The sequence below is a fragment of the Halichoerus grypus genome, chromosome X (assembly GCF_964656455.1).
Source record: "Halichoerus grypus chromosome X, mHalGry1.hap1.1, whole genome shotgun sequence".
Taxonomy (NCBI): domain Eukaryota; kingdom Metazoa; phylum Chordata; class Mammalia; order Carnivora; family Phocidae; genus Halichoerus; species Halichoerus grypus.
This window is the reverse complement of record NC_135727.1, coordinates 73,427,184-73,446,259: the sequence shown is the minus strand read 5'-3', so window position 1 is coordinate 73,446,259 and position 19,076 is coordinate 73,427,184. Positions and strand designations below refer to the sequence as shown.

Below are 19,076 nucleotides of genomic sequence, written 5' to 3'. Positions count from 1 at the left end.
TCTTCCAGCAGCTTAATCCTTCAGAAAGCCTGTGTTTGAAACCCAGCACTAGAACTTCTATTTGTGTGACCTAGGGTATGTCATATCAATCTGCTAAGTCTTAAGTTACCTCATCTATATAATGAAGACCAATAATACATTATCTTACAAAGATATTAAAATTTTAATTAGGTACTAACATGTTTAGTATGAGCCTGGCACATAGTAGGTATTTAGGCAATATCTGATGATGAATTTGAATTTATTAAATTCATAATTACCCAAACTCAGGCTCTTTTTACTTAGACATTGACTATCGCAGCAGTCCCCTAACTTGCCTCCCTGCTTCTATGTCTCTGGTTTCCAGGTCAGTCAATATAAAATAAATATATATAATTTTTTATGAAATGGATTTAGCAGGAGTTTTGGCAGGAGAGACACTGATGCACTTACACATTGCTGGTAGCACTGTACACTGGGCTTATTCTATTTACATAGCCATAAAGAATTCTGGAAAAATGTTGATGAAATGCAAAAGCATACATATGAGATAGTTCATATTTGTTGATCCAATGGATCCATTTTGGGGAACAGGCCAAGGGAATTAACTACCAAAAAATAGGAAAAACAATTGACACAAAAACATTCTTCTTAATAGAAGAAACTTGGGCCCAACCACAAAGACTAAGCAAACCATTTTGTACAAGTACTTAACCAATACATATTATACATGAACTGACAAGGATTTGGGCCGGGTCAAAAAAATATGTGCATTTAAGTGGAAAAAATCCACACAAAAAAAGTACTCATGGCCTGATGAACACGATATGGAAATAGGCATATGTACAACTATGCAAGGTTGTTAGTGGGTGGGGGGGGATGTTGGGGAGGGCAAGTCCCACACTCTTGCGCTCTGGCACAACTGCTCTTCTCTGTCAAGCTCACCTCAATTCCAGCATGGTGGGCCTCTTCCCCAGACCAGCACAGGCCCCTGCCCACATCACATTCCTAAACCCTAGAGTTTTAAAAGTCAGCAGACTTGAAGTAATGAGCATTTGGTGTTACAAGCAACTGATGAATCACTAAATTCTACCCCTGAAACTAAAAATACAGAATATGTTAATTAAATTGAATTTAAATAAAAAATTAAAAAACAAACAAATAAGCACCTAATGAACTTTTATTTTTAATTCTGAAGATGCATTTGTGGTTAATATTTGGAAAAATTAACTATACTGGCCTTTTTGATTTGCCAAAATGATGGAGGGACCTGCTGGCATTTGAAAGGATAGGTCAATATGCTGGATAGTCCATACAAGGAAGAACTGTCTCACCAATTGATGTTTCTTGATGAGCACCTTGCCACAAGGTAATTATAGATACACTGGACATAATACTGTGGTATTGTACATAGATCCCTTTTTCTTTCACAATTTTCATTAATGCTATTACATATAAAATTTATCTGGAAACGAAGAAGTCAATGACTTCCCATATAGATCCCTTTGGAGAAACTTATGTAAATGATCTGAATTGAAGAAACTAGAGAAACCCAAATATGGAAACAGAGTTTATTCAAAAAAACACTTAACTCCATTTTCTCCAGGCACTGTGCTGGGTGCCTTAGAGGGTGCAAAGATGAATAAGATATGGCTCTTGCTCTTAAAAAGAAAATAAAGCGAGCAGGCTTCACTGGGATAGAGCCCGGAGAGCACTGTGCTGCTCCTGAAGAGAAGGCAGTATACAATGCGGAGTCAAATAGTGTGGAAACAGCAATCTGAAAAACCCCTGGGACATATGGTGGGGAGGTTACTTGCTCTTCTTGGAGTGCTTCCCTGAGAGGCAGTGTGCATGGAGGCACCCCTCCAGGGACAAGCTAGCTGGCACCATTCCCCGGCCCAAGCCCCTCAGCATAAACAAAGAGCACTACGGCACCAACACAAGCTGCCTAGTCTGCTTATACCAGGTCCCACACCACTGCTCTCTGGTGGTACTGCCCTTCTCAGTCGAGCTTGCATCAGTCACAGTGTGGTGGGCCCCTTCTGTAGAAGACCAAAGAAACCCCTGCTCACACCCCATCTCCTGAATAGAAAGCTCTGCAGTGCTTCAGTTCTAGTGGAAGTATTAGCTCTCATTTCACAAGCAGACCAGTATTAGCTCTCATTTCACAAGCAGCACACATAGTTAAAACTTGCCACGTTTTGGCCAAGAACCAAACACTGCCCACTGCAGGCAAGGAGAACCTCTGAGGACGACTGACCTGAAGGACAGAGCAGCCACAGCACAACAGCAGAGCACAGGCAACACACACCAGAGACACTCCCTGAAGCTCTAGGTCATGGATACTGTATGGCCTCTTCTTCATAAAGCCATTACGCTCAGGAACAGGAAATATTACTGGCTTTTCTAACACAGAGAAGAAGACAGAGACTTAGAAAAAAATGCGAAGACAGGGGGATTTATCCCAAATGAAACAACAAGATTAGGTCACAGCTAGAGATCCAAGTGAAAAAGATATAAGTAACATGCCTGATGGAGAATTTAAAGCAACAATCATAAGGATACTTGCTGGGCTTGAGAAAAGAATGGAAGACTTAAAGGAGGCCCTTACCACAGAGACAAAAGAGTTAAAAAAGAATCAGTCAGAAATGAAAACTGCAATAACTGAAATTGGAAACAGACTTGATGGAATGAACACAAGGATGGAAGAAGCAGAAAAATGAATAAGTGATGTAAAGGACAAAATAATGGAATATAATGAAGCTTAACAAAAGAGAGAAAGAGAAATTATGGAACACGAGAATAAATTTAGGGAACTCAGTGACTCCATCAAATGTAATAACATTCATATTTTAGCAGTCCCAGAAGAAGAGAAAGGGGGGGGCAGAAAATTTACTTAAGCAAATCATAGCTAAAAACTTCCCTATCTGGAGAAGGAAACAGTTATTCAGATCTGGGATATACAGAAAACTCACATCAAAATCAACAACATCAGGCCAACAGCAAAACATACTGTAATTAAATTTTCAAAATATAATGATATAGAAAAAATCTTAAAGCAGAAAGACAAAAGAAATCCCTAACTTACGGGGAAGACTCATAAGGCCAGCTACAGATTTCTCAACAGAAACACGGCAAGACAGAAGGGAGTGGCATGATGTACTCAAAGTGCTGAATGGGAACAATCTGCAGCCAAGAATACTCTATCTGGCAGGTTGTCATTCAGAATAGAAGGGGAGATAAAGAGTTTTCCAGACAAGCGAAAAATAAAGGAGTTTGTGACCACTAAAACATCCCTACAAGAAATATTAAAGGTGACTCTTTGAGTGGAAAGGAAAGACCAAAACTGACAGGGACAAGAAAGGAACAGAGAATATCTCCAGAAACAACAAACAAATAATGAAATGGCACTAAATACATATCTATCACTAATTACTCTGAATGTAAATGGACTAAACGCTCCAATCAAAAGATATAAGGTGTCAGAATGGATAAAATAATAAACCCATCTATATGCTGCCTACAAGAGACTCATTTTAGACTGAAAGACACCTGCAGATTGAAAAGGAGGGGATGGAGAAACTTTTATCTTGCAAAAGGATGTCAAAAGAAAGCCAGATTAGCAATACTTATATTGGACAAACTAGAGTTTAAACAAAGACTGTAACAAGAGATAGAGAAGGGACCTATATCATAATAAAGGGGGCAATCCAACAAGAAGATCTAACAATTGTAAATATTTATGCCCACAACATGAGAGCACTGAAATATATAAAACAATTAATAACAAACATAAAGGAACTCACTGAGAGTAATACTATAATAGGAGACTTGAACACCCCCACTTACATCAATGTACACCTCATCTAAGCAGAAAATCAACAAGAAAATCAACAAGAAAACAATGGCTTTGAATGACACCTTGGACCAGATGGATTTAACAGATATATTCAGAACATTCCATCCTAAAATAGCACAGTATGCATTCTTTTCAGGTGCACATGGGACATTCTCCAAAATAGATCACATACTAGGTCACAAATAAGGCCTCAACAAGTACAAAAAGACTGAGATCATGCCATGCATCTTTTCTGACCACAAAGCTATGAAACTTGAAGTCAACCACAAGAAAAAATTTGGAAAGACCACATGGAGGTTAAACAACATGCTATTGAACAATGAATGGGTCAACCAGGAAATCAAAGAATAAATTTAAAAAATACATGGAAACAAATGCAATGCAATGCAATGCAATGAAATGAAATGAAAATGAAAACATGATGGTCCAAAACCTTTGGGATAGAGCAAAAGTGGTCCTAAGAAGAAAGTAGACATAGGAATACAGGCCTACCTCAAGAGGCAAGAAAAATCTCAATTAACTACCTAACATTAAAATTAAAGGAGCTAGAGAAAGAACAAAAAACAAAGCCTAAAGCCAGGAAGAAGGAAGGAAATAATAAAGACTAAAGCAGAAATAAATGAAACAGAACCTAAAAAACAGCCAATAAAACAGATCAATGAAAGCAGGAGCTGGTTCTTTGAAAAGATTAACAAAATTGATAAACCTCTAGCCAGACTTACCAAAAAGAAAAGAGAAAGGACCCAAATAAATAAAATCACAAATGAGAAAGGAGAAATAACAACCAACACCACGGAAATACAAGCAACTAGAATATTATGAAAAACTATACGCCAGCAAATTGGACAACCTGGAAGAAATGGATACATTCCTAGAAACATATAAATGACGAAAACTGAAAGAGGAAGAAATAGAAAGCTTCAACAAACCAATAACCAGCAAAGAAATTGAATCAGTAATCAAAAATCTCCCAACAAATAAAAGTCCATGGCCAGATGGCTTCCCAGGGGAATTCTACCAAACATTTAAAGAACAGTTAATACCTATTCTTCTCAAACTATTCCAAAAAATAGAAACGGACGAAAAACTTCTGAATTCATTCTATGAGGCCAGCATTACCCTGATACCAAAACCAGATGAAGACTCCATTAAAAAAGAGAATGAGAGGCCAATATCCCTGATGAATACGGATGCAAAAACTCTCATTCAAATACTAGCAAACCAAATCCAACAGTACATTAAAAGAATCGTTCACCAGGATCAACTGGGATCTATTCCTGGGCTGCAAGGTGGCTCAATATTCAACAATCAATCTACGTGATATACCACATCAATAAAAGAAAGGTAAAGAACCGTATGATCCTTTCAATAGATGCAGAAAGAACATGTGACAATGTACAACATCCATTCATGATAAAAAAAAAAAAAACCCTCAACAAAGTAGGGTTAGAGGGACCCTCTAACATACCTCAACATAATAAAGGCCATATATGAAGAGCCCATAGCTAATATCATCCTCTATGGGGAAAAACAGAGCTTTTCCTCTATGGTCAGGAACAAGACAAGGGATGTCCACTCTCACCACTGTTACTTAACACAGCACTGGAAGGCCGAGCCACAGGAAGCATACAACAAAAAGAAATAAAAGGCATCCAAAACGCCAGGAAGAAGTGAAACGTTCACTGTTTGCAGATGACATGACACTCTATATAGAAAACCCGAAAGGCTCCACCCCCAAATTGCTAGAACTCATACAGGAATTCAGCAAAGTGGCAGGATATAAAATCAATGCACAGATGTCAGTTGCATTTCTATACACTAGCAATGAGGCAGAAGAAAGAGAAATCAAGAAATTGATCCCATTCACAATTGCACCAAAACCATAAGATCCCTAGGAAGAAACCTAACCAAAGAGGTAAAAGATCTGTACTCTGAAAACTACAAAACACTGATGAAAGAAATTGAGGAAGACACAAAGAAATGGCAAAACGTTCCATGCTCATGGATTGGAAGAACAAATTTTGTGAAAAATCTATATTGCCCAAAGCAATCTACACATTTAATGCAATCCCTATCAAAATAACAACAGCATTTTTCACAGAGCTAGAATAAACAACCCTAAAATTTGTATGGAACCGCAAAAGACCACAAATAGCCAAAGCAACCTTGAAAAAGAAAAGCCAAGCTGGTGGCATCACAATTCTGGACTTCAAGTTATATTACAAAGCTGTAGTGATCAAAACAGTATGGTACTGGCACAAAAATAGACACATAGATCAATGGAACAGAATAGAAATCCCAGAAATGAACCCACAACTGTATGGTCAATTAATCTTAGACAAAGCAGGAAAGAATATTCAATGTGAAAAAAGACAGTCTCCTCAACAACTGGTGTTGGGAAAAGTGGACAGCCACATGCAAAAGTATGAAACTGGACCACTTTCTTACACCATACACAAAAATAAATTCAAAATGGATAAAAGACCTAAATTTGTGATACAGGGAAGCATTGACATTCTAGAGAACACAAGCAGTAACCCCTTTGACATTGGCCATAGCAACTTCTTACTAGATATGTCTCCTGAGGCAAGGGAAACAAAAGCAAAAATAAATTTTGGGACTTCATCAAGATAAAAAGCTTCTGCACAGTGAAAGAAATAATCGACAAAACTGAAAAGCAACCTACGGAATGGGAGAAGATATTTGCAAATGACATACCCAATTAAGGGTTAGTATCCAATGTATATAAAGAACTTATAAAACTCAACACCCAAAAAACAAATAATCCAGTTAAAAAAATGGGCAGAAGACATGAATAGTAATTTTTCCAAAGAAGACATCCAGATGGCCAACAGACACATGAAAAGATGCTCAACATCACTCATCAGGGAAATGGAAATCAAAACTACAATGAGATACCATCTCACATATGTCAGAATGGCTAAAATCAACAACACAAGAAACAACAGATGTTGGTGAAGATGTGGAGAGAGGGGAACCCTCTTGCACTGTTGGTGGGAATGCAAACTGGTTCAGACATGCTGGAAAACAGTATGGAGGTTCCTTAAAAAGGTATAAATAGGGGCGCCTGGGTGGCTCAGTCATTAAGAGTCTGCCTTCGGCTCAGGTCATGATCCCAGGGTCCTGGGATCGAGCCCCACACCGGGCTCCCTGCTCGGTGGGAAGCCTGCTTCTCCCTCTCCCACTCCCCTTGCTTGTGTTGCTGCTCTTGCTCTCTCTCTCTCTGTCAAATAAATAAATAAAATCTTAATAAAAAAGGTAAAAATAGAACTTCACTATGATCCAGCAATTGCAGCACTAGGTATTTACTGAAAGAATACAAAAATACTAATTCAAAGGGATACCTGCACCCTGATGTTTATAGCAGCATTATCTACAATAGCCAAAATATGGAAACAGCCCATTTCTGACTGATGAATGGATAAAGAAGACATTGTGTGTGTGTGTATACACACACACACACACACACACAATGACATATTAGTCATTAAAAAGAATGAAATCTTACCATTTGCAACTACTTGGAGATAGAGAGTATTATGCTAAGGGAAGTAAGTCAGTCAGAGCTAGACAAATACCATATAATTTCACTCATATGTGGAATTTAAGAAACAAAACAAATAAATATGAGTGGGGGAAAAGAGAGGAAAACCAGGAAACAGACTCTTAATCTACAGAGACCAAATGATGGTTGTCAGAGGGGAGGTGGGTGGGGGGATATGTTAAATTGGTGATGGGGATTAAGTTGTGCACTTGTTGTGATGAGCAGAGGGTGTCCTATGTAAGTGTTGAATCACTAAATTGTACACCTGAAACTAATATTATGCTGTATATTAACTGGAATTTAAAAACTTGGAAAAAAAAGACGTGATATGTATATGTGTGTATATATACATATATATATACACACACACCCCCAATGGAATATTGTATATATTGTATTATATTGTATATATACACAATGGAATATATATGTATACATATATATACAATATTTTATATACACACACACACACACACACACACAATGGAATATTACTCATCCATAATAAAGAATTAAATCTTGTTCTTTTCAATGATGTGAATGGAGCTACAGAGTACTATGGTAAGCAAAATAAGTCTGTCAGAGAAAGGCAAGTACCATGATTTCACTAATACGTGGAATTTAAGAAACAAACAAATGATCATAGGGGAAAAATGTGAGTTGCACACCAAGAAACGGACTCTTAACTATAGAGAACTGATGGTTACCAGAGGGGAGGTTGGGGGGGGTGGGTAAATAGGTGGTGGGGATTAAGGAGTGCCCTTGTTTTTTTTTTTAAGATTTTATTTATTTATTTGACAGAGTCAGAGAGCACAAGCTGGGGGAGCAGCAGAGGGAGAAGCAGGCTCCCTGCCGAGCAGGGTGCCTGATGCGGGGGCTCGATCCCAGGACCCTGGGATCATGACCTGAGTCAAAGGCAGACGCTTAGCAACTGAGCCACCCAGGCACCCCTGGAGTGTGCTTGTTGTGATGAGCGCGGGGTGTCGTATGTAAGTGTTGAATCACTAAATTGTTCACCTGAAACAAATATTATACTGTATGTTAACTAACTGGAATTTTAAAAAAAATTTTAAAAATAGAGGAGAAAAATATTGTTGGTGATTTTGATATTTCTTGATTTTTTGTTTAGTACATCTTTATATTCTCAATTTTTCTTCTATAAAATTTTAAAGTAAGTATAAAAAATATTAACTTTAATCTATACTGTTATAAGGTTTACCCTAAGCATTTTAACATCTTTTTTCTTCTTAAAGATCATACAGTAGCTATAAAATGTATAGGATATCGTGGATCACCACATCAAAAACTAATGATGTATTGTATGGTGACTAACATAATAAAATTAAAAAAATTTTTAAAAAAGGATTTCATACTCTAAAAAAAAAAGTGTATAGGATAAAGTTCAAATTCTTTACTATAAATTCAAAGCCCTCTATGAGCTGCTCCCAAATTATAATCCCAGGCAGCAAATCTGGACTTTATCTTCCAGCTCTACTCTAGTCAAACTGGTCTCCTAATTGCCCTATCAAAGCAAGCCCTTGATTCTTTGTTTTTAAGATTTTATTTATTTATTTGAGAGAAAGAGCATGAGCAGGGGAGAGGGCAGAGGCAGAGGGAGAAGCAGACTCCCTGCTGAGCAGGGAGCCCGATGTGGGATTTGATCCCAGGACCCTGGGATCATGACCTGAGTCAAAGGCAGATGCTTACCGACTGAGACACCCAGGCACCCTGCCAGCCCTTGATTCTTACTTCTAGCTGAGCTGGTATGGTATAGTGGAAAGTACTGAAAGTTTGGAGTTGGGTAGTCCTGATTTTGAGGCCTTGTTCTGCTACTTCCAAGCTATTGGACTCCAGGCAGTTATTTCCCCTTTTTGACCATCAATGTCTTCATCCAGGAAGTGGGTATAATAACCTCTCCCCACCAGGTGATTGTAAGGACTAAATGAGCCTATTGAGAGTGCCTAGCATATAGTAGGAGTAAGTAAGTGTTAGACTCTGTTTTGCTTCCTGCCTGATATATGCCCCAGTTCTCATGTCTTATCTGTACTGTAACCAACCCTCAAAACAGCTCAGATTTCACCCCTCTGAACAGTTCTGGTGACATAGGTGATTTCCATCCATATAAACACGCATGAAGTACTCATATATTGCCTTGTGGGTTTTAATTCCTCCAGCTAGCCAGCCATTCTGGTGAGGGACACAGATATGAAAAGAGATAATGATAATACAGTGTGATTGATATTCTAATGGAGAAATTATCTGTGTATACACATACAAATTCTGTCTCCCCATCTAGACTGTATCTTGTATTTCTGAACATGACATTCCCCTTAGCACCAGGCTGGGTACACAGAATTGCAGCTAAGAAATGACCAAAATTATAATAATAATCTGATTTTTCTAACACACTTTATACCATTCAAAGCACTCTTCCAGATAACTATTTGATGTTGACAATAATCTTGGGAGAGAAACAGTGATGGGTCTTATCTTCTTCATTTCATAGAGAACAAAACTGAGGTTCAGAAAGACTAATTCAAGTCATGTAGTTAGGTAAGTGATAGAGTGAGGGTTGAAACTCCTATCTCTTGTTTCTGCATCCACTGTTTTTCCTAGTGCCTGCTGTTTTGTTATATTATTAGTCATATAAAAATTATAAATGGTAAAAATAATAGTAATGGTAATAAAATAGCTGGTAAAAATTTTGCCTTTTATTGAACACCTGCTCTATTCTAGATGTTGGGATACTATACTCAGGATTTTATGCATATATTCTCATTTAACATGGGTTATAACCTTCCAAGGTAGAAAGTATTATTCCTATTCTACAGTTGTGAAAACAGAGACACAGAGATAAGAAGTAACCTCATAGGTAATTGGCAATAGATTCAGATACATCTGATTTCTGAAGTCCATGCAGTCCCAAGTGCCAGTGGTTTTCAACCTTGGCTATACACTGGGAACATTAAAATCATATAGTATCTGGACCCAGTCCCCAGAGATCCTAGTTTAATTGATTAGGGTAGGACTTGGGTATGGGTATGTTTAAAAGCTCCCCAGGTGGGACGCCTGGGTAGTGCAGTTGGTTGAGCATCCAACTCTTGGTTTCAGCTCAGGTTGTGATCTCTGGGTTGTGAGATCAAGCCCTGCGTCGGACTCTGCTCTGGGTGTGTACTCTGCTTGAGTTTCTCTCTCCCTCTGCCCCTCCTCCCCTGCACTCTTTCTCTAAAATAAATAAATAAATCTTAAAACAAAAACAAAAACAAAAAAGTTCCCCAGGTGATGCTATGTGTAGCCAGAGTTAGGAACCACTAGGCCACATGATGCTAACTTGGTCACTGCAGATCAAAATGACCAGAGCTGATAATGCTGTTCCATTTCAACTGCATAGTGGAGGGGGTGTTGGACAGGAAGAGTATGCTATGGTCAAAGCCAGAAAATACTTCTACCCAAACCTGGGTCCGCCTTAGGGCGATTGCTTTTCTTGATAAGAGAACTAGATGATGCCTCCTAAAATATGAATCCCATTTTTTTCCAACTTACAGCCAAATCCAAATGGACATCAACCCAAGGCCTTGGAAAACAAACAGGAGGCTCTTTATTGATGATTCATTACCAGTCAAACTTTGAAGTCACAGCAAAGGGATTTCTTGGTTGAAACACCCCAGTGATGTTCTCTCTTATCTCTAATTTGCCACCGTAAAACCACAATATCAAACTGAGGAGGCAGAGATGGAAGAGTAATATAACTGGGAGTCAAGAGACCTAGATTCCAGTCTTAATACTAAAACTAACTTGCTGTGTAACCTTGACAAGATCACTTCAATAGCTGTGCAACGTGGACTTGGACTGTTTTATAGATCAATGGGTTCATGATATAAGTCTATAGACCTATATCTCTCCCTGCTGACTTTTAAATGCTGCTTTTGGAGTATTTTAGAAGCCAGTTCTGATCATGTACTTAACCAGCTTGAAAAAAAATCTCTTGATACATAGATTTAGATTTAGGCTCCATAGTTCAGTGTTGCCTTCAGAATAAACTCAATCATTTTTAACCTGGAAGTCACTATCCTCTTCCACTTGGCTTCAACTGATCTTTCTGACCTAGCTTTCCACCATTTCTCTTCACATATGCTACAGTCCACACAAATAGTATTATTTGTTGTTCCATATACATGTTTCATAATTGATCATATTTTCTGCGGATTCCCTTTACCCTATTCCCACACGCCTAAATTTACATCATCTATCAAGATTCAGCTTAAGTGCTCCAAGCCTAAGATGCTCCAAATTCTTTTCTCTGACTCCTAAGGCACTAATCATCTTGTACTTTGAATCAGGGCTCTTTGTTTTGGTGGCTCTATGTCCCCTATTAGAATGGAAGCAACATGATAGCAAGATCCAGGTGGGATTCATCTCTGTAGTCACCAAAAGCCCAAGTAAATTGCTTTGCACATAACTAGTATTCAATAAATATTTACTGAGTAAAGAAAAATGTAGTTCAGCCCATTAGAAGACAACATAAAGAGATTTTCTTTTTTAAGTTCCCAGTTGCGACATCTTTGACACACACAGAAACATGATATGGCCAAATTTCAGGGCTATTCTGGAACCTAAATTGAAAGGTTTTCAATATGCTGTGTTTCTTGAGGGCTTTCGTGCCCAGCCTTATGCTCTTACAAGTGATAATGACATAGACCTTGCCCTCCAGGGGCTTAAAACAGAATTGGACAATGAAGTCATACATTTAGGAAACAATTGTGAATACTCTCAGCATCCACATTAAACGGTCAAACTTGAATGTCAGAAGAAATGAGGTAAGGTAGAGTTCCCTGGGGCAGAACTGTCAGGAAGCTTCATGGAAGGAATAGGACTTGAGGTAGACCTTGAGGGATGGCTAAAAATCCCTCCTTGTCCCTTCCCCTCAACAATGGTCCTCCTCTTTCTCAGTGTTTGGCAAGGTCAGAAAAAGTTTGAGGGTGGAAAGAGTAGCTCTGAGCTCTTAGATGTCATCTATGTTTGAGGCTTGAGGCTTCTCATAGGCTCCAAAATACAAAAGAATAAACATGTACCATCTTCTTTGGCTGCCAGTTTCCTGAGAGGTTGTTGCCCATCCAGTAGCAATATCATTTTTTGAACTTCCATTGTATTATTGTATAAATGTTTTGTATACCTAGTCTTACTTTATACCCACAAAATAATGTTTCTTACAATGTAGGCATGGTCCCCATTTACAGTTAATAAAACTGGCTCAAAGAAGTTAAGTTTATCTAAGATTATGTAGCTAGTACTTAGCTTCCTATAAAAGCAAAACAACTGCTACCACTTACTGAGTACTCATTATGTGCCAAGCAAATGGATACCTCATTCCATTGTTGTAACAATCCTATGGGCATAATTATTATCTTCGTTTTACAAATAAGAAAACTAAGACTCAGAGAGGTTGTGGCTTGTCAAAGGTCCCACAGCTCTGAGGCAGAGCTAGGATTCAAAATCCTATCTGGGAGACTGAAGCTTGTCACATCTGAGACTTCACTAAGCCTTCTGAGCCTATGATCTTTCTACCAAACTGTACTTCCCCTTAATTTCTTTTTAACTTTGGTCCACACCTGACTTTTACTACAAATTTGACCTCCCTCTCCAGCCCAACCTCTTCTCTCCCTCCCCATTCTCTGTAAAATGACCATAGCCAATCTTAGCACTTGTTGATTTCTTAGTACCTCATGGCCATCAGTCTTCAACCTTAAGCAACTTTCTCCCACCTTTTCTTATATCCATCTACACCAAATCTGAGAGCACGATAAGGGGAGGTTCTTTCTCCTTGTACATTCCCCCAGTTTTCCAGAATCATCTCTTACTTTCTATGAAATTCCGCCATGCTCACCTGAAAGCCTCTCTTCTCCTGTAGCCACTAATTACTCTTTTGGATCACTTGGGAGTTAGGCTCCAGGAAAGGCAGAGAATGAAAACCAAACACAGTAGATTACTAAAGCATAATGAATCCAAACAAGCAAATGTGGGTAACGGCCAGCACAGCCAATTATTTCAAGGACAGGTCTGCTTCTAATGCTTCTAGAGCTGACGCAAATGCTACTCACTGCAATAGTTAACCCAGTGGAGAATTGATGGCCCTGTAGCTGAGCAAGGCCTTACAAGCACTCTTTCTCCAAACCCTAGAACACACCATCAGAATGCAGTCTTTTCTCTCTGGTCAAGACAGAGGAAAGAGTTAAGAAGGGCTCCTAAACACATATATTATAGGTTTCCAGTGTGGATATATCCTTCACTTTTATCTCAGAACCTAAGGCAGAGTGAAGGGCTCCTTGCCCCATGCTCCAACAGGAATTTATTCTCACCCCCATCAGAACATGGGTCATATGGGACTGGGACTGGTTGCTTACATGCCAGCCTCACCATGAACCTTTGGAGGGCAGGGACCATGCATGGCCTTTCATCCTTTTCTCTCCCACTGCATAGCACTATGCCTGAATAAATGAACAAATGCATGTAAGTAGATCTCTTCCCCACCCTACTCTCAAAAGGAACGTCCTAAGTCCCTTTGTAGAAACTACACAAAAGCCCTCTCCAAAGCCAGGCCTGGTTAGAAGCAGTGCTATCAAAGGAGGACAGGATATTGGCTTGTATAATTTTGCTCTCCTAAAAGCTAATGCTTCTTAGAAAATAGAAAGGAGAAGGTAGCTAACGCTGTTTAAGAAATAAAAATGTGGGGCGCCTGGGTGGCTCAGTTGGTTAAGCGACTGCCTTCGGCTCAGGTCATGATCCTGGAGTCCCTGGATCGAGTCCCGCATCGGGCTCCCTGCTCGGCAGGGAGTCTGCTTCTCCCTCTGACCCTCCCCCCTCTCATGTGCTCTCTCATTCTCTCTCAAATAAATAAATCTTTAAAAAAAAAAAAAAAAAAAAAAAAAAAAAAAGAAATAAAAATGTGATACTCAAAAGAAGCCAAGGTTCAAGCTCTGTCTCCATATCTTACAATGTGGGTGACTCTGGGAAGTTGTTTCACTTCTCTGAGCCTCAGTTTTTCCTTAATGGGGAAATAAACGTGAAATGAGGGGAAAAACCTATCTCATAGGTCTATCAAAATAGAATACAATAGAAAAAGAGAAAGCATCCAGTTAGTTCTATGTCTGGAAAAGAGAAGAGTCCTTGACTAAATTATATCAGCAAACAATATTATTTTTATTGTAAGTTGATTGCCATGGAACAATGCAATTTAACATGCACCTTGTGTGTGCTATTTTTAATTGCTAAGGAAAAATGTAAAGAATATCAAGTCCACTCAAATGTTGGATTGATACAAGGGATGGAGATGGGAGACATGAGAGTGGCACAGTAAGTAAGAAGTTGCTACGGCTAATGTCAAAGAGGTTTCTGCCTGTGTTTTCCTCTAGGATTTTGATGGTTATAGCAGCATTATAAACAGTAGCCAAATTATGGAAAGAGCCCAAATGTCTATTGACTGATGAATGGATAACGAAGTCATGGTATATATATACAATGGAATATTACTCAGCTATCAAAAAAATGAAATCCTGCCATTTCAATGATGTGGATGGAGCTAGAGCGTATTATGCTAACCGAAATAAGTCAGTCAGTCAAAGACAAGTACCATATGATTTCACTCATTATGTGGAATTTAAGAAACAAAACAGATGAACATATGGGGAAACAGAGAGGCAAACCATAAAACAGACTCTTAACTATAGAGGACAAATTGAGGGTTGCTGCAGGGCAGGTGTGTGGGGGGATGGGTTAAATGGGTGATGGATATTACGGAGGGCACTTGTGATGAGCACTGGGTGTTATATTTAAGTGATGAATCACTAAATGCTACTCCTAAAATGAATGTTACACTGTATGTTAACTAACTGGAATTTAAATAAAAACTTGAAAAAAAAAAACAGCAAAGAGGCAGAAGTTTGGCTGATTTTCCACCAAGGCCAGAACCACTACCTCAGTTCTGTTTTCTGTGGCTAAGGCTGGAGGCATGGGGCTTTGAAAAACGCTGCATCACACCAGCCTGTTGCTGACTGATTTAAGATAGAAAGCAAAAGCAGGCAATGATGTGGCCCAAACTTAGATAGGCTGGCTGATACTGGACAGTAAGATCAGTACTTACATTGACTGAAACTGTTAGTTGCTGCCAGAAGTCTGGAGCAGGACTGTGGAGGAAGGGGAAGGGGGAATGCCTCTGGAATTTAACTTTGCAGTAGATGATGGTTAGGGAGGGCTAAGTTACTGTGTATGCTAAACTTATAGGATCTGGCTGACCTCAAGACTTGGTAGCAGGCAAGACAAACTTCACTGTGATGAATATAACTTGAGTTACCCAACTCTCTAACAGATTGATGTGAAGGTCAACACATGACTTATAAATTGAAGCTGTGTCTACATAGAAGTCTGGTCTTAATTGGCTATTCCCTTGAATAGGCAAATCTTAGGAAGGGGAAGGGCAGAGAAAGGGAATTAATAACATATTTTGAATATTGATTACATGGCAGATATTTTGTTATTTTTTTAACCTTAGCAATAATTCTGTGGGATGAGCTGTTTCTCCTATTCATAGATATAGAAACCAAGGTGTGCAGATCTTAAATAACTTAACTATTAATCATATAGACAGATGCATCACTGGGTCAAGCCAAAGAATTCACAGAGTCAGTTACTTAGTGGAAATCTTATCAGACTCCCATAGAATAGCTTTCACTGAATTGTGCTCTGAGACAATGCAATCAGCCGATATTGAGGTTTTTATATGCAACAGTCCTTGAGAGAAAATGTTTCTTAGAAATATTCTCTGGCTTCAAAAATGGATGAGTTGTGCTTTTTTGAACAGCTTGCTTGTTGTTACCTTAAGAGCATGGATTTACATGAATATTAAGTTCTTTCTCTTTTCATTTTCTGTAGAAAGTTTGGAGCCAAATCTGTGACACTGTTCCAGCAAGCATGTAAGGCTTCATAGCAAACATTTTGTGTACTAACTCCATTCTTTCCATATCCCTACTATCCTACCTTTTTCCCCTCTCTTGGCTTCATTTTTTCTCACCTGTACTCTCTAGAATCTAAGGCAGAAGTCAGCAAGCATTTTCTGTAAAGTATCAGATAGCTAATATTTTAGGACTTGTAGGCCATAAGATCTCTGTTGCTACTACTTAATTCTGCTGTTTTAGTGTGAAAGTAGCTTTAGATAATATGTAAATGAGGTGGTGTGTTTCTGTTGATGGGTACAGAAATTTTAATTTCATATAATTTTCATGAGTCATGACATGTTATTTTTCTTTTGATATTTTTCAGTTAAGGCCATAGTTCGCTAAGCCTTGATACAAGCCTCAAGAGAGTAGGGACCTTGTATGTCTTATTCATTCTTATGTCCTTAATGCCTAGAATGGGGCCAGGCACACAACAAGTACTCAATAAATACTTGTTGAATAAATTATTCTTACTATTTTTAAGTTCCTGTATTTTCTATATTGTGAAAGCCTTAATTCCTTTCTGGAACAGGACAGGATAAAAAACAAGGCACATTTTTAGAAGGGCATCTAGCTAGAAAGTAAAAGAGCCACAATTTGGGTCTGAGCCTTTCTGATATCAAAGTCCATATTCTGTCCATTATATCATATTATCTTCATAGAATTATGTACCGCCCTCCAGATACCCTCTGGATTAGCCCCAACCTCCAAACATGAGTCTCCAATTAAATTTACCAAAGTCAGCCACATCTTGAATTTGTAATTTAAAAAGTCCAGAGTTTTGCAGAAGTTGTGTCCCTTTGTCCCTATCTTGACTAATCTGAAAAGTGAGAATGAGAAACCATCAGTTTACCAATTTCAAAGCTTCTTATATGAAAGAAAAGTGATAGTTCTGCCTTATTGGAAATAACACAGGCTTTGTTACCTGCCAGACTTGATAAGATTGAGACCCCAGCTCTGCTAGTTAGTAACTGTGAACCTTTGGCAAGTCACTTAGCTCTAGGATCCCCAGTTTTCTAGTAGAAAAAAAAAAAACAGTAATACATTCTTCACAGTAAGGTTGTGAGGATCGAAAATAATTTGTCAGTACCTAGTACAGTGCCAGGGACACAGCAGATACTTAATGGCAACAGCAGCAATAATAATATTGATAAAAACATCATTATTATTAATTTATTCTACAATGAGTGCTTACCTTGGGACAGTCAAGCATTGTTCTAAGCACTTGGGATATAGAGGTAAATAAAACAGGCCCCAAATCCCCGCCCTCATTAAGTTTACACTCTAGTGATTATTGTGAATGGCTTTTATGTTCTTACCCACCATTCCAATATTAGTGGTAGTAAATTGGAAACAGATCCCTACTTAAATATCTCCAACCTCAGAAAGATCTTAGGGTGCAAAATAGTTGGTTTCAATTCTGATTCCAATTGGATTCCCAAGCACTTACCCTCCTTGTGGTGAGCCAGGGGTCGAGGAGCTGGTCTCTTTATGTGGAAAGAGGGGGCTTTGGTGGGCCCAGAGCCTGGCACAGGTCCATTGGTGGCCTTTGGTATGGCCTTGGTCCCTCCATCCTGCAGCCTAGACACCAGCTTCCCCACATCCACTTCAGGACAGGACTCCAACTTGCCATCTGAAACAGGCCTGCTACTTGGAGACTTCCTCCCAGTGTCAGCTTCTCCACTCCTCTGAATAGGCAGTTTGGGGTATTGTGGTAGCTTGGGGGGTTCTATACTGCTGGCGATAATACCATTGGGTGTTTGATGTTGGATTTCATCTAGGAAAAGGTGGTGCAAAGAGGGAAGATTAAAGCTGACTTCATTACCATTTCATTTTTATACATGTACACATAATATTGAAAAATTTTACACATTTTCAATGGAGCTATTATTGTGGAACTAATCACTGATATCTCGCAAAATCAGTCTCTATCTAGCCCAATTCATGTGGAGTCACAGATCCCATAAAATAGGGAATTCAGTTCAAGATGGGAGTTTGATTTTCACCACCACAATTTAGTAAAACCATAATATACCAAGATGCTTTATTCAAAGGGCTATGTAATTTAAAAGGGACTTAAGAGTCCCCAATTATAATTCTGTTCTTTTTAAAGAGACATCAGTTAATCCTCAACTATTTCTATTTCTCTCAAAAGTAATTTGTTAAAATCTCTCAAATTTAAAGTTAATAAACTTAACAGAATTTAACTTCATTCTCCATCCTCATAAAGAAACCTCCGACTAGCCATGTTCTTCCCTTAGTTTTGTGGTCCACAATTTTCTGTGACAATAGGACCTACTTTTCAGTTGTTCTGAGTTTTACTTAAAGCTTTGAGACTCTTAGGAGAGCCAAGGATACTCTCCCTAGACAAATTAACCCACACAAATACATGAAAAATTTTAAAAACTAATTTTAAGAGATTCATAGAGTCCCTTAAAGCTGTTAATCCTTGATTGAGAACTCCTGCTGTAAGGAAACTGTCACCTTTCTTCATAATAGAAAACCTAGATCAGAGTGTAGTGATTAAGAAAAGAGGTTCTGTTTGGCCAAATGAGACTTGAGAAACATGTTGAGCAGTTGTAATACATATATCTTGTTGGATCCTGATTTTTAAAAAAATGATGGAGAATTTAAATATTGTCTAGATAGTGATCTTAAGGAATTACTGTTTGTTTTGTTTTCTTTC

General features: G+C 38.5%; 1 protein-coding gene across 2 annotated transcripts in view; it reads right to left on the bottom strand.

Moving 5' to 3' along the window:
• The window catches only part of OPHN1 (oligophrenin 1), a 505,885-nt gene that overhangs the window by 16,376 nt on the left and 470,433 nt on the right, over positions 1 to 19,076 (bottom strand). For both annotated transcript variants that reach the window (XM_078065007.1, XM_078065008.1), the window contains exon 21: positions 17,841 to 18,167. In XM_078065007.1, the coding sequence (XP_077921133.1) occupies positions 17,841 to 18,167 (327 nt within the window). The remainder of the gene's footprint in view (positions 1 to 17,840; positions 18,168 to 19,076) is intronic.